This window comes from Chrysochloris asiatica, unplaced genomic scaffold (genome assembly GCF_000296735.1).
Source record: "Chrysochloris asiatica unplaced genomic scaffold, ChrAsi1.0 scaffold00066, whole genome shotgun sequence".
Taxonomy (NCBI): Eukaryota; Metazoa; Chordata; class Mammalia; order Afrosoricida; family Chrysochloridae; genus Chrysochloris; species Chrysochloris asiatica.
In genome coordinates this window covers 39,693-55,056 of record NW_006408584.1, presented here as the reverse complement: position 1 = coordinate 55,056, position 15,364 = coordinate 39,693, and the positions used below count along the sequence as shown (strand labels likewise).

At 38.0% G+C, this 15,364-nt stretch overlaps 1 protein-coding gene and 1 pseudogene across 1 annotated transcript; one reads left to right on the top strand and one right to left on the bottom strand.

Moving 5' to 3' along the window:
- The window catches only part of LOC102820775, an 80,982-nt pseudogene extending 77,675 nt beyond the window's left edge, over positions 1-3,307 (top strand).
- A 21-nt stretch (positions 3,308-3,328) lies between these two features.
- ADAM21 (ADAM metallopeptidase domain 21) lies at positions 3,329-10,818 on the bottom strand. Its single transcript, XM_006864543.1, has 2 exons — positions 8,738-10,818; positions 3,329-3,428 (listed from the first exon to the last, which is right to left on the bottom strand). Exons 1-2 carry the CDS (start codon positions 10,816-10,818, stop codon positions 3,329-3,331), a joined length of 2,181 nt encoding a protein of 726 aa, XP_006864605.1.
- Positions 10,819-15,364: the final 4,546 nt, after the last annotated feature.

Genomic DNA, 15,364 nt, shown 5'->3' with positions numbered 1-15,364 from the left:
AGCAACAGCAAAAAACAAGAAACAAACAAACACCAAAACAACAACAACAACAACAACAAAACTAGGTTGGATACTATAGTGCCAGAAAGGGAAGAGGAGGCAGCGAAGAGAAAAAAAAAAAAAATCTGAGTATAAATTTAATGTCATCTTTCAGCTTCTACTTTCAAGGCCATCTGATAAATTTCAAGATGCCACTATTGGTTTTTATGCTATACCTCAGGATTTAATTTATTTTTTGGCCTGTTTTGTTTTTAAACTCTTTCCCCCTCCACAACCCTTGTTCTGGCCTTTTCCATGTCAAAACAAAACAAAACAAAAACAGTTTAGGGCTGCCTGTTGGGCTGAGAGTATCTGTGTGTAAACATGGCAGAGAATCCACCAGTGGTGTGGGTGGGGGGTGTGGACTCACTCAGGTGCCTACTCTAGTCACCAGAATGGAGGTGCAAAAACAGTGGGTGGCCAATTCACAGATAAAAAAAACAAATCCGAGCAAAGCAAAACCGACAAAGTGCGTTGTCCACCTTTGCTCCAAGTTTCCCGTGGTGCTATTCCATGGTGGGTCTGTTGCCCTGCTTGATCTTGCTGTTTGGTCTCACCCAAGTTGTCAGGTCTTCGCATTTGAGCCTGCAGATTCAAAAGTACATGATTTCTTTCTTCCACTACAAGTTCCACTAGCTATAAGCCTTCAAACTTTTTAAATATTCCTACCTTTGTGGTTCAGAGTTTTGAAGCTCTGCCCTGAACACACTTTGCCTGTTATTTGGTGGCATTGCTGAGGATGAACTTCACTGCACCTCTACCCTATCTGTCATCTTTAGTCAATCTCTTTTGAGATATAAAAATAATCAGACTTGAGCAGAGGAAGGGACCTACTATATCACCAAGAAAGAAGACCCAGGAGTGGAGTTCATCCTTTGGTCCTGGGATCCCTGTACTGTGGAGGTACTACATCCAGGGTAAGATGAATGCTAAAGCACATTGAGATCCCTAAGGAATATTGGGCCTACAAATGCTGAAATGTCATAAGGATTTTTCTCCACAGCTGGCATACTGAATTCTGACTTGTAGCCTCCCAAATTGTAAGTGAATAGATTTCTATTTATTGAAGTCATCACTTGTGCTTTTGTACAATAGTACTAGATAACTAAGACACAATTTGGTACCAGAAGAGTGGGGTGCTGCTCTAACAGATATGTAAAATGTGGTACCTGCTTTAGAATTGAATAATGAGCAGAACTTGGTAGAACACTAACTCCCTAATAGTAAAAGCTTAATTTGCCTAGAAGTGATTGTTGGTAGAATTAAAGATATCAAAGGCAATTATGATGAGGACCAAGACAGAAATGAGGAAAGCTGTAACAGTGGGGATGGCACAGATGGTGAGAAGCAGTGGTATAAAAACTGTAGTAGCAGAGCAGGAAACTGGTGCAAGAAGTCTAGAAAGCCAATGGAAGGCAAGCTGAGCATTTTCATGAGAAGACATCCTCGCAGAGTGGGATGCCTCTGGGCATTTGTTGGTAAAATTAGGCTCTCTGACCCATGGAGGAAGAGAGTTGAGTGCCTTATGGCCAAGGCTTTTTCACATCCAACAATTGACTATACTCCACGACCCACTTGGAGAGATTAAACCTGAGTAGGGGTGACAGGAAATTAGGAAAAAAGGAAGACACAAGACACAAAATGAAAATAGTAAATTTGGGACCAGGTGGGACACAGCACTCTTATGGAGCTACTGTGACTCAGACTAAATTCAGCATGTTTATTATATACACATATCAAAAGGAGGTACTGGAGGCAGGGAAAAGAGTACAAAAACATCGGGTGATGTTTGCATGCAGTAAGCCGGACTTTATCAGAAGAATGTAACTTGTGTTTGCTAAGGAGACAGAGATAGGGCAGCTAGATGTTTTTGCAGACTAAACTGAAGGCCATGGCTACATACAAGGAAAGTCTTTGTAAATTTCTTGTTCCCTGATGCAGGCTTTGCAAGTTCCTCAGGAGGTAGCCTGACCTCAGAGTATCCTGATTTTCTGGACCACAACTGTTTAGTTGCAATCCTTCAGTTAAACTGCTCCCAAGTCTGAGACCTTTGGTTTAGTTGTTCCCAATATCTCCCCCCTTATTGTTTTTTAAATGAAGGCAATGAATTGTCAGTTGGAGCTCCAAGAGCTGGTGTTGGAGGACTCAGCAGAAGACTATAAAAATAAGCAACAAAATTAACATCAAGACAATAATACCAATAAGGAGCCACACTGTATGGTGCAGTATGGTAAAAGGATTAAATCCATTGAGAAGATCCAACACAGTCTTGGCCATGTCCTCAGGGACCAGGACCCTATTTCTACTGTTTTGTACAGCCATAATCTGTTTATGAAGATCTCTTAAATTCCAACTTACATTTGCATGATGCCAAATACCTTGAAGGTGTTTTGAAACTTTATTCTACTCTCAATTAGAAGTATTATATGACAATGTCATTACACAGATATGTGAAAATGAGGCATGGCATTGAATATCTTGTCTGATTTAAGGGCCTTGACCTGATTTCCTAGGTTAATTATGGTGGCTTCTAGTGCATTTAATTTTATTTCCAAGTTGTGATCTATATGCTCAATATAATATCAACACATCCATTTTCTGGTTAAAAAAAAAGAAAGACAAGAGGGGAGGTTACATGAAACACAATTTACAATATAATGTCCCCCAGCATATGAAATATTTACTGATCCTGTTACCAGTACATAGGGGTCTGAACACAGACATAAATGTAATGGGCAGCTTGTGCCACTCTCCCAAGATCTTATAGGTTTTTACTAGCTTAATTAATTACTCTGAGCATGGCAACCAACTTCCATAAATCCTCTGCAGATGCCTGTTGGAAGTTATAATCACAGAGGCTGATAACTTCCCTCTCCTGCTATATTTGCTTCTCTCAAAGCCTTCTGAACTGGAGACAAAGCAGGCAGAGCACAAGAAATCTGTTCCCTTGCTTTTGGCATTAAATCTGTAAGCATTTTTGGTTTTGTGCTGACAGCAGTTGCCTCAGTGGTAGAAAACACAACTAATTGAGGTACACATATCTCTGATTCTTTCTCCCAATCTGAATCAGAACCTTCTGAAACTGGATCCCTCTGTTCCTTTAAGGAACACTCCTGGGGACAAGTGGAGGCTCTCTGTTCTCCCAGCTCCTCCTTCTATGGTGCCAATGGCTTGGGTGAACACAGCCCCTCGAGAGTCTGCACTGTCCACCACAAATACTTTGCGAGCTCACACTGGGAGTCTAAACTTTCATGTACAAAATGCATAAAGGGGTATCTTATCAGGCCCTTCATGTGTATACTGAGAATGCATCTGCTTCCGGACCTTCTCCCAGGTATCCATATTTATCCTTTCCTCTGGGAACAAGGAACAGGTCTCCTGTACAAAATCTAAAAAGTGAGCAAGCTGAACACCTTTAATAGGAGTTCCTCTGGCCCTCAATAGAGCTTTAAGCATATCTACAAACAGCTGGTGGTCCTTTGACACAAAATTTCCCATGTTTTACACCCGGTTTGAAACTCCATCCACACTATACCTTATCTGACTGCATGCATCTTGATCCCCAAGTTTGGGCACCATCTTTCATGTCTGACAAGTGGCTATCCTCCATGACCCACACAGAGATATTAAACCTGAGTAGGGGTAATGGGAGATTAGGGAAAAAGGAAGACACAAGACACAAAATGAAAATAACAAAGTTGAGACCAGGTGGGACACAACACTCTGATGGAGATACTGTGACACCAAACTAGGTTCAGCACACTTAATATATACACAAATCAAAGGAGAGTGCTGGGGGCAGGGAAAAGAATGCAAAAAACATCCAGTGTATTGATGCAAACAGTAAGTAGGACTTTACCAGAAGAATGTAGTTGCTAGGGAAACAGAGATAAAGCAGTTAGATGTTTTTGAAGACTAAACTGAAGGCAATGGCTGTGTATAAGGAAAGACTTTGCAAATTCCTTGTTACATGAGGCAGGCTTTGCAAGTTCCTCAGGGGGCAGCCTGACCTTTTCTGGACCACAACTGTTTAGTTGCAATCCTTCAGTTAAACTGCCACCAAGTCTGAGGCATTTGGTTTAGTTGCTCCCAACATCTCCATCTTCAGTTAAACTGCCCCCAATTCTGAAACCTTCAGCTCAAATCGTTCCCAACAAGTTATTGATGAAGTAGGATGCCTCTGGGCACTTATAAGTAGAGCTAAATTGCTTTGCTTAAGCATAGCAAAGGACAAATATTCCTCTTCTACAAACCAAAGCAGAAACTAAAAAGACAAGAAACATGGAAGCAGAGGTGACTTGGTCTCAAAAGATAAGTCCATGATCTCCTGGATTTCTAAGCATGAGACCACAGTTTCCCAAGTGTCAAATAGCTGGATCTTCTTCACCAATTTGGTTCTGGAGTGTGGAACTATGATAAGATGGGACCTGTGTCCAAAGCCGAGGTGAAAGTGCTGCCATACCCAAGGGGATAGAAGAATGGGGCCTGCCAAGGCTGAAGGGAAGGGTCTTCACTCAGAGAGACTAGAAGAATGGAGCTGATGAAAGCTGAGGAAGCACAGTTGCCTTTTCAGTGGAAGGCAGAAGTGAAGTCCAGGATTGAACAGTCTCTACTCAAATTCCAGAGTGCATGATCAACACACTGAGTCTGGATGACAGGGCTATTGTCTAGGTGGTCTTAGATAACAAAGGATTATTTTAAAGCTTTGAGAACTAATATAAATTGTTTTGCTGGATTTTTAACCTGATTTGTACCTGTTATCTCTTCTTTCCCTCCAATTGTCTTGTTTGAAATGAAATTGTTTACATTTGACTATTGTTGTTAAGTGCTGTTGAAGACTGTTACACCATTATATTTGGAATTGGATAACTTGTATTTTAGAATTACAGATGAAGAGGAATTTTGTTCCAGGTTTTAATTTGGAATTTTTTAAATTTTTGAGATATTCCAATTTATTGGAAGAGGTCTATATTTGTTCCCATTATAAAAAGAGTTGAACCAAAAGAATGCAGGAATCACTGAACAATATTATCAAGATTACATGTAAGTGAGGTGGAAGAAAAAGGTAGATAGAGGAACACTGAGACAGATTTGCATGGGCTAAATGGGACAGAGGTAAATAGTGCTATCCCCTCTTTACACAGGGCAGATGGAATGGGCAACTTAGACATTGGCTACTTAAAATGAACAAGTGATAAAGGCATGAAGTGACTGGCTTACAATTTTTCAAGAGGTAGTTCAGTTTAAGAGTGTGGGTGGGAAGATAGTGTCACCATTGGATAGTTTTCATTTTGTCTAGATGGGTCTGATAAAAATACCTGGGGATATGGTTCTTATGATTCAGTAGTGAGTAATTGTTATCATGACTAATTGCGACTGCTGCAATTGTAAAGATAGAAGTTTTGTAACAAAAATGAGACAGTAGTTAATCTTAACAGTCCAGAAACAGAGCACCTTAGGACCATCAAGGGAGAAGAGCACAAGCAGAATGTGGGACCTTATTTAGAGAAGCAGCAACACTAGAGATGGAGGCAGAGATGGGGACATGGAGAGAGGGAGCAGCTGACGACTCTAGATTCATGGGAAGAGAGAAACTGGCATCCTGGAGGCAGACCTGCAGAATGTGCCTGTTTGTGGTGTAAAGTATTATATATGCCTGAGTGTTTTTAAAAAAAAAAAAGCTAAAATGAGTAGAGAAAAATACTTTTAACAGGTGGTACATGGAGATTATAATTATTGTAATGAAACAAGGTGTATGATTTATTGAATGTAAAACTGATAATCTGCCCTGTAAACTTTTACTCAATTCATAACATTAAAAAAAAAAAATTACATGTAAGCAAAATTTTGCTGAAGATAATTAACAAATGATTGCAACAGTACATTAACATGGAACTGCCAAAAATTCAGGTAAGATTCCAAAGAGGGCATGGAACTAGGGATATCATTAGTAATATAGGATGGGTCTTGACTGAAACCATAGAATACAATAAAGATATTTATATGCGAAGGCTTTCTACAGTGTGGAGCATGACATACTAAGGAAAACATTGCAAAGAATGGGTATTCCAGAACACTTAATTGTGCTCTTGAGGAATCCATGCACAGTCTAAGAGGCAGTTATCAGATAGAACAAGGGGATACTGAATGGTTTAAAATTAGAAAAATTACTGACTAAGGTTGTATCATTTCACCATACTTATTCTATCTGTATGTTCAGTAGATAATATAAGAAGTTGGATTGTATGAAAAAAAAAAATGTGGCATCAGAATTGGAGAAAGACTTATTAACAACTTATAATATGCAGATGATACAAACTTCCTTTGCTGGAAGCAACAAGGGCCTGAAATACTTACTGATAAAGATCAAAGACTACAACCTTCAGTATGGATTGCATCTCAATGTAAAGAGGACAAAAATCCTCATTACTGGATCCATCATGGTTAATAGAGAAAAGATTGAAAAGATTTTATTTGTATTGGATCCACAATCAACACTCATTGAAGCAGCAGTCAACAAGTCAAATGACATGTTGCATTATGTGAATCTATTGCAAAAAGTCTCTTTAAGCAGATGGGGACAAAATTCTCATAATTCAATAGTGGGTAATTGTTATCATGACTAATTGCAATTGTCACAACTGTAATGGTAGAAGTTTTGTAACTATAAGGGGTGAATGGTGGCTCTTACAGTCCTGGAGAGGAGGATCCTGGGACCATTAAGGGAGAAGAGCGAGAGTGGAGTGTGGGACCCTACACAGAGAAGTGGCAAGGCCAGAGATGGAGGCAGAGATGATGACATCTGATTCTAGACTCAAGGAGAGGGGATGTGTGCTGGTGGCCCGGGAACAGGCTTGCAGGATGTGCTCATTGGCTGTTTGAATGAGTGTTTTGGTGCACAGCACCCCCTCAAAAAACCCAGAGGGAATAGAAGCAAATATTGTTTAATGAAGAAGCTTACAGGGGACTATAATTATTGCAATGAAACAAATACAATTGCAAGTTTTGCAATGGAATGAGTATGATAGGATGAGTGTAAAACTCACGTTCCCCCATGTAAACTATCACTCAATTCTCAATATTTTTTTTTTTAAAAAAGGTATCTTTAAACTATAAAGAAGAATAATATGTGGGTGCACAACCCAAGCCATGGTATTTTCAATCATTTCATATACATGTGAAAGTTGGCCACAGCTAATCCTCAATCCTGGTGTAGTGGCGCTTTCGGATAACCATTGGACTGCTAACCAAAAGGTTCAGATGCACTAGCTGCTTCTTGGAAACCTTATACAGAGTCGCTCTGAGTCTGAACCAACTAGATGGCACTTAACAACAATCCTCAATTCACATTCAGAATTAATAAGAGCTTTTAAGAGCAAAAATGGCTGGTAATGCACAATCTCTTTCAAAATGGCTTTACACTACTAGAATGTCATTAATTCCTCCATTACTTTCATTGCTTAAAAGCTCCCTGATGGTTTTAAAATGTAATTTGTAATCTCTAAGTTTCTGCTGTATTTTTTTTTTTTAAGCATTGGTTTACTCACATATATAGCACCCTACTTATATATTATCTTATACTATTTTATAATGAAAGGGTTCAAGTTTTTAATAACAAGTGTTATTAAAACATATAAAACATATTTTAAATGAAATATATCTTTTGAAGAAATTTAAAGTTTAAATCGTTTCACTAAGGAGGTAAAGTAGAGTAGCAAGAAAAGTTCAAAACATTCTGATGTCTGATTTGGTTGCTCTCCATTATACTTAGTAAGTATTGTATCAGAATTTAGTCATGAAAAAAGAATGACCCCGGTGAATTTAGATAGGGAATAGGAATTAAGAATTGGGGGAAGCATAACAAATAAACAGGAATACTAAGATAACCATGATTTAATAACAACAGGAAATGATCTCTCCTAAACTGGGAGATGAAAGGGAAGAGGCTAGAGTTATTAATCTTAGAAGCAGGATGTAGGATTATCTTACTTTTCTTATTCTTTGTTGAGGTAACAGTCAAATTAGTGCTGGAACCTTAGGGATTTTGTGGAGGGTTCAAGAGCCTGTACTCAGAATATTGATATTTAGTCACTGGCCAACTGTACTTGTATCTATGAGACTGATAAGGCTAATGTTTCAGGAAGTTACTAAATAGAATTACTGTAATTATTTTCAAACTGAAAGACACTGCTGCCAACATTGTTACAAATATAGCAATGACAAATAAGAATCAAACCATACCCCTAGCTTTACAGTCTGTCTCTTGTGTACCATTGGCATAAATTAATAGGGAAAGAACTTGCAAAATCGCAACTTCACATTTCTGGTATGACAATGCAATCAAAAGTGGTAAAAGGTGTGAACTGAGAGACAGCAGCATAAAACAAATATTAATGCACCGTGGCTTTGCTCAGAAAACACAAAGTGACTAATTCCATGAAAAATTTATTTTAAAGTATTTAATCCCTGCAATTTCTGTCCATGTTCTCTAACACATGCATTAACATTTCTAATGACAGGATACTAAGATGTAATACATAGGACGCTTAATTGGGGACTGGGTTTATTTTCTGGACTTATAAATGTTGGCTCTTCTTTAGTTTCTGGAATTGAAATATTGGATCATTTTCTTAGACTGACTTTTTTGGTTTTGTACCTCTTATAAAGAAAAATTAACAAGCATGAAAAGAAAACAAACAAAGGAAGAAACAAAAATAGTGACAGAGAATTTGCTTTGTTCCTTTGCTCTTGTCTATTAATGCATGGGCCACTGTCAACACTACCTCCTTTGCCTTTTATCAGGCAGTATGGTGGGGTCCAATCATAATTGCAATGGCAATGACCTTTATTGTTGCAGACTCCCCTCTTTCTGCAAGTATTAGGTGAACAGTAACCTTTTAGAACAGACTTACTAACACACTTCCTGCGGATGCAGATATGATTTGGTCCACACTCTGTACCATCTTTCACTTCACCAATATCAGGTATGGTCATGTCAGAATGATAATCTGTACTCCAACAGGTAACACCATTGATGTAAGTTACCTGTACAGCAGAATGCTCTCTCAGAAGAGGAATTACTCTCACATTCTCACAATGAACTCTTCCACACAGGATATCTGAGATATTACATTTTATGTATGTAGAGACATTCTTACCACAGTGACCAAAGCGATCACCTCGAGTGTTCATTTCTTTGTAGCATCTCTTATTTGCACTTTTTGCATTTTTTCCAAAAATCTGTCTACACTGTTCATCATGGTTATTACATTTCTTTTCATAGCAGTAGCCCCCTCCTGTGCATGGCATACCATCTTGCACGTATACATCTTCTGGACACTGATTGGAGGTTCCATTGCACCACTCTGGAAGATCACAGTCATTGACCTGTAGCCTACAAACTTGTCCTGCTGGCATGATCTTGCAATTTTTGCAACAAAGTCCAAAAGCACAAGAAGCCCCAAGCTTCAAAGTACAATTTGAGTGACAACAGGAATCTTTTGCACAATTATATGAGGATCCACAGTCACACTCTTCCCCTTCTTCAACAATTCCATTACCACAGTGCTTGAAGATAATGTCCACTGGATTTCGTATGTTGAGCAAACATGTCTTTTGTGTAATCACTCTGTGTATATCAGCATAACTGCAATTGCTGAATTTAGTTGTAGTTATTCCTGTTTCAGACATTATACAATTTTTCCTCCCACATGTACACAGTGTACCATCTCTCATTAAACCCAAAGAATGTCCAATATCATGAGACACAACAGATGCAAAAAAGTTCAAATTGTCATTTATGAAACTGGAAACTGCACAATTATACGATAATCTGCATGCTCCATCAATGAAAGAATAACCTACAGCATGGCCAACTCCCCTCTTTGTAAAAAGATTTGCAATATCATGGTGCACCCGAGTATTAAAACTAATTTTCTTCCATTTGCAAAAATCACCCAACATCTTAGGTGAGTTAACAAGTGGAAATGTTTTTTTTTCATTCCATATTTCAAGTGCTAATAAGGAGATTTCAACCCCTAGTTGACTATAAATTGCATCAACTCTATGGATAATATTGAAAACCATCTCCAATACTTTTGAGATATTACTGTTGCAATGAAGGGAAAGTTTATAGTCAGCTACCACTGCCAGCTCAATAAGCCACTTATAGGTCCACCAGGCATTATTGGTGCTTTGCTCCAGAGTGGAATTTTCACTCTTTAGATACTTCAATTGTCTTGCAATTTCCATTTCTGTTAATCCACATCTCCAGTTTTCTGATTGCACCTCCTCACTGTCCACCTTATATAGTAGGTATTCAAATGTGTTAGCAGCTCCTTTGGGTTTGATTTCATAAAAAATATCCTTTATTTGTAGCATTCCTTGAAAGCCCCCCAAACAAGTACTTAGAGTAACCAGAGATTCTGGTTCCCCTTCCACATAGCCATGATAGTAGCAATCACTTTGAACAAAAGGATGATCTTCAAGAAGAGCACCCTGGTCTGTGTAAGTGAACACAGACAGTTGCCTGGACACCAACAACTTCTTGGCCTTTATGTGTATGATGTGTCTCTGCTCCCCAAAATTCAGGTTGTAGGAAAACCATCCCAAAGCCTTCATATGTCTGGAAGTTTCAGTTAACCTTAAGGGAATCACCACTTCTGGGGGGCTCTGATGTAGGGAGTATACAACCTCGAATACTTCAGAAAGGACAAAAACAGCAAGCCTGAGGAGTTGGAGATTGATTCTCATATGTATCCAGGCCTCACCCCCAGCCATTATGGCACCACTGTTAAGGAGCCATGGATGAGAGTAGAAGAAAGCAGGGCAGGAGTCTCTTCTGGTTTGGTTTGTCTCTCTAAGCTGTCTGTTGCAACACTGACCTTTAAAAGTCTTTTTCCTTGCAGAAGTTAATTGTCACAGCAGTAACACTGAAAGTAAACATAATCAGGGCAAATACAGAGATAGTTATAAGAAAAGCAGTGTGAGAGAAAAAACTCTGCTATAAAAGGTATTGGTGTTAGTCTCAAGATGTAAGCCATTTACTGTATTTAATTACTTATCAATATTAGTAAAGTAGAGTGAGACTGGGCTTGAACAAATAAAGCAATTGGTGGTGAAATGGTAATTACAGAACCCAGAAAATGGGTACCTATGGAGTCCCAGTATGACACTGTGGCTTACTGCGTTGGACTGCAAAGTCAGTTTCAATTGTAAGGTCGGTGGTTCAAGCTTATCAGTCACTTCTTAGAAACCCTATACAGGGATGCTGTGGGTCAGAACCAACTCAATGACACTTAACAACAACATGGATTCATAATATTCTAGATTCATGAATATGTGGGAACATTTCACAGAAAAAAATATTTAAAACAAAGTAATCTTAAGGAAAAAGTAAAACATGTTAGTTTCCTGAGGCAATATTTGCTTATCAATATTGGCTTTTCAAAAATACTAATCACATTTTAATTTCAAATAGCAAATCATTTGATCACATTACTCATAACACATATTTATAAACACTCATATTAATAATTTCTCATGGTATTTAGTTATACTTCCCTATAATCTCAAAATAGATTCCTTTTCAATTCTCTACTGTGTGCTTGAGAGAGTACCGTGGTGTGATACATGGGTTTACTCTAAAAGAGTTTATAGTTCACTATACAGCTAGAGACAATCATTTTTTGAAACCTGGTCATATAAATGGAAAGAAAAGTAAAGTAGTTAAGACAGTAATAATTGGAGAGTGGGGAACCTGGGAGAAAATGTTTTCAGAAGTGAAAATAAAATGAGAAACCTAAGAGGACAGAAAAAGTTTGGGACAGGTTGTTATTGTTTTGAGTTCCCGTACAGTCATCTGCTTACTCATGGTGCCCTATGACTTACAGAGTAGAACTACTCCATTGGGTTTTCTTGGTTGCAAGCTTAAGGAAGCATAAAGCCTGGCCATTGTTCTTCCAAGTCTCTAAATATTTGAATAGCTAATTTTTCATTCTGGTAGTCAATCACAAACCACTTGAGCTATCAACTAACCTCCTTCAGGAAGGTGGAATTTTATGTATTTTTATTAAAACCATTATAAGTTTAAGAAACCATCAAATATATGTATATTTGGTTAATGAGAAATCTGCTAATAGCTCAATGGCAGTTAATGATTTTTGCCTTCTTCCTTCATTCTAGAATTCATAATCACACATTGTACAGGACACTGTCTTAGACATTGCAAAACAAATGATTGCCATAGGCCTACGTAAGACAAGGATGCTATGCATATTTTAAGCAGACATGGTTGGACAACAATAGACTTTGAGACATTGTAAAATTGAATTCAATATTTTAAAAAGTCAATTATTTTATATATAGGGAGGAGTCAAAGTTTTCAAGGAATTGTTAAAGCAATGAAACCATTAAAAGTACTCAGAATAAGAAAGACAGGTTTAGCTGGGGAAAAAAAAAAAAAAAAAGAGGAACATGAAATCATCTGAGGGAAACTAAAATACACTGCTCAAAGAACACTTCCCACAGGAGGTAATATAAAAATGAAATAAGACTGATTCAGCACCTGTCATTTGACCTTTACCCATTTCTGCTTAATTCTTCTTTTATCTTGATCTGTGTTTCTTGATCTCTTCTTTCTAGAATCACATTTTTGTGATTTCTAGAATCATCTTTTCATAAATGCATCAATAATCACTTTCTATTTGCATTTCTTCATGCAACATGTGACCATTGCAATGAATCATGTTGTTGTTGTCGTTAAGTACCGTGGAGGTGGTTCCGACTCATAGTGACCCTGCACAGGGTTTCCAAGGCTGTAAATCTTTATGGGAGCAGAAAGCCTCATCTTTCTTCTGCAGAACGGCTGGTAGTTTCAAATTGCTGACCTTGAGTTTAGCAGCCCGATTCATAACCACTACACTACCAGAGCTCCTTGCAATGAATCAAAGGACCAAGTAAAGAAGTAGTGTGGGAAGGGTGATATCAGTATTTATAAAGAAGGTTAGAGGGTGGAGACATGCCTGACTTTCATCTCATAGGAATTGACCTTGGGTGATGTAGAGTTAGATTCTCCTTCCCCCTTGTGTAATCAAATGAGGTCAGATGTTACCTCAATGCCATTTTTACAGTGGGTTTCAAAATAGGATAGGTTGCAATTGCTCCAAGCTTTGAAGCATGTACTTTATAAAAGAAAAAAAAAAAAGGGACATAAGAAGTGAAATGTTTTATTTTTAAATCATTGCTTTCATTGCTGTTACCTGTAATAGCTGAAAGGGTAGTAAGAGTTAGTATCCTACAGCCAATGGGAGACATGTTTCTCCTAGAGTGATTTTTGACAAAAGTCAGGCTAATTTAAAAAGATAGTTGACAGAAGGCCAGAACCTACTGAATCAGTTATTCTAGTGTCCCAAGGTCATCTACATATGAAAGGGAGAGGTTCCAGGGTTGGAAAAGATTGAAATTGGATGTATAAAAAGGTGACTTAAGCTTATGTGTTTATCTGACTATATTACAGACAATGATTTCTCCTACCTGGTTTTGTAAATTAGGCATGAATGTGTGATAAAATTAATATTGAGTATCATGATTATGCAGCATTGTTAAGTCTGCTTTCAGTGTATATTTGATTGGATATGCTAAAAGTGGAGTTATAATTTGTCTGAAAGTAATGAATTTTTGTGTTAAGCTAGTAGCTTGAGAGTTGGAGCCTTAGATATAAAACCTGAACCCATCCAGAATCTTCAGTCAGGAAATGTACATGTGAAAACACATTCAGACCCACCCAGAACTGCTGAGAGAATATGCAATTTACATTTGAAGGAAAGACCTGCAGGAAGAAATGAAAAAAAAAAAAAAAAAGAAAAAGAAGAACATTTGACCTTTGGATTTTCCATAAAAAAAGAAGAATATTTGACTTTTGCAATTTCTAGTTAGTGGTTTGTCTGTAAATGTTTTGAGACAGAAAAAAGACCACCATAACAAAAACTCCCTTTTAGGATTGAGAGTTAAAAAGAACCAGCAAGCAGATAACTTGGTATGCTTGTTGCAGGCCCGCTTTTGAGTATAAATGGGCAAAATGTAACAATGAATTGAAGAGGCAGGTTGAGTTTAGAAATGTTCTATTGATGCCCGCTGGCCTAGTCCACAACTGTAAATTAGGGATGTGAGATAGAGAAAGGGTTTGAAGGTTTAAATTTTAGAAAGTCAGGTGGACTCTAGAGTCTTTAGACTCTAACCCAAGCCCTGTTAGCTAGGGCTAAGAGAGTGAGGGGCCAATTGTTCTCAAGTGTAGTCAGGTACTTGTGAACTTCCAAGTTTATACCTGGTATTCGTTTGACCTAACTTGGATTATTAGGGCTGAGTTGACTAGAATCCAACAGAATGAAGTGAAATATATTTGACACTATTATAAATTTGAACTGTCATAAATTTCAAAAAATGTATGATTTGCTCTAGACGGGAATTTGCTTATTAATGCAGGTGCTCAGAATTCCAACTGGAATGAAGATTATTCAGTACAGAGAACATACTTGAAACTTCAGAGAACTCGGTTGATAGGGAATAGGCAATTTAGAAATTAGCTATCAAAAATTGTTGTTGTTGTTGTCATTGTTGTTGTTGTTAGGTACCATTGAGTTGATACAGAGTCATAGCGACCAATTCACAGCAGAACGAAACACTGCCTGATCCTGGGCAACTTCACTACCATTGCCACTCTGAGTCCATCAATGCTGCCACTTGGACAATCCATCTCACTGGGGATCTTCCTCTTTTTCTCTGACCCTCCAATTTACCAAACAGGATATCATTCTCCAGCAACTGGTTGCTCCTAACAATATGTCTGAAGTATGAGAGACAAAGTTTGGCCATGTTGACCTCCAAGAATCACTCTGGCTACATTTCTTCCAAAACGTTATCTATTGGTTCTTTTGGTAGCCCATGGCACTTTCAATATTCTCCTCCAAAACCATAACTCAAAAGTATCAATTCTTTTATGGTCTTCCTTATTCATTGTCCAGTTTTCAAACACATAGGAGGTTATTGAAAATACCATGGCTTGGGTCAGGTGCACCTTAGTCCTCAAGCTGGTATCTTTACTCTTCAACACTTTAAAAAGGTCTTGTGCAGCAGATTTGTCTAATGCAATACGTCGTTTAATTTCTTGACTGCTGCTTCCATGAGTGTTGATAGTTGATCCAAGAAGAATGAAGTCCTTGACAATTTCAATCTTTTCTCCGTTGATAAGAATGGTGTTTATTGGTCCAGTGGTAAGGATTTTTCTTGATATTTTCTTAATATTGAGATGTAATCCATACCGAAGGCT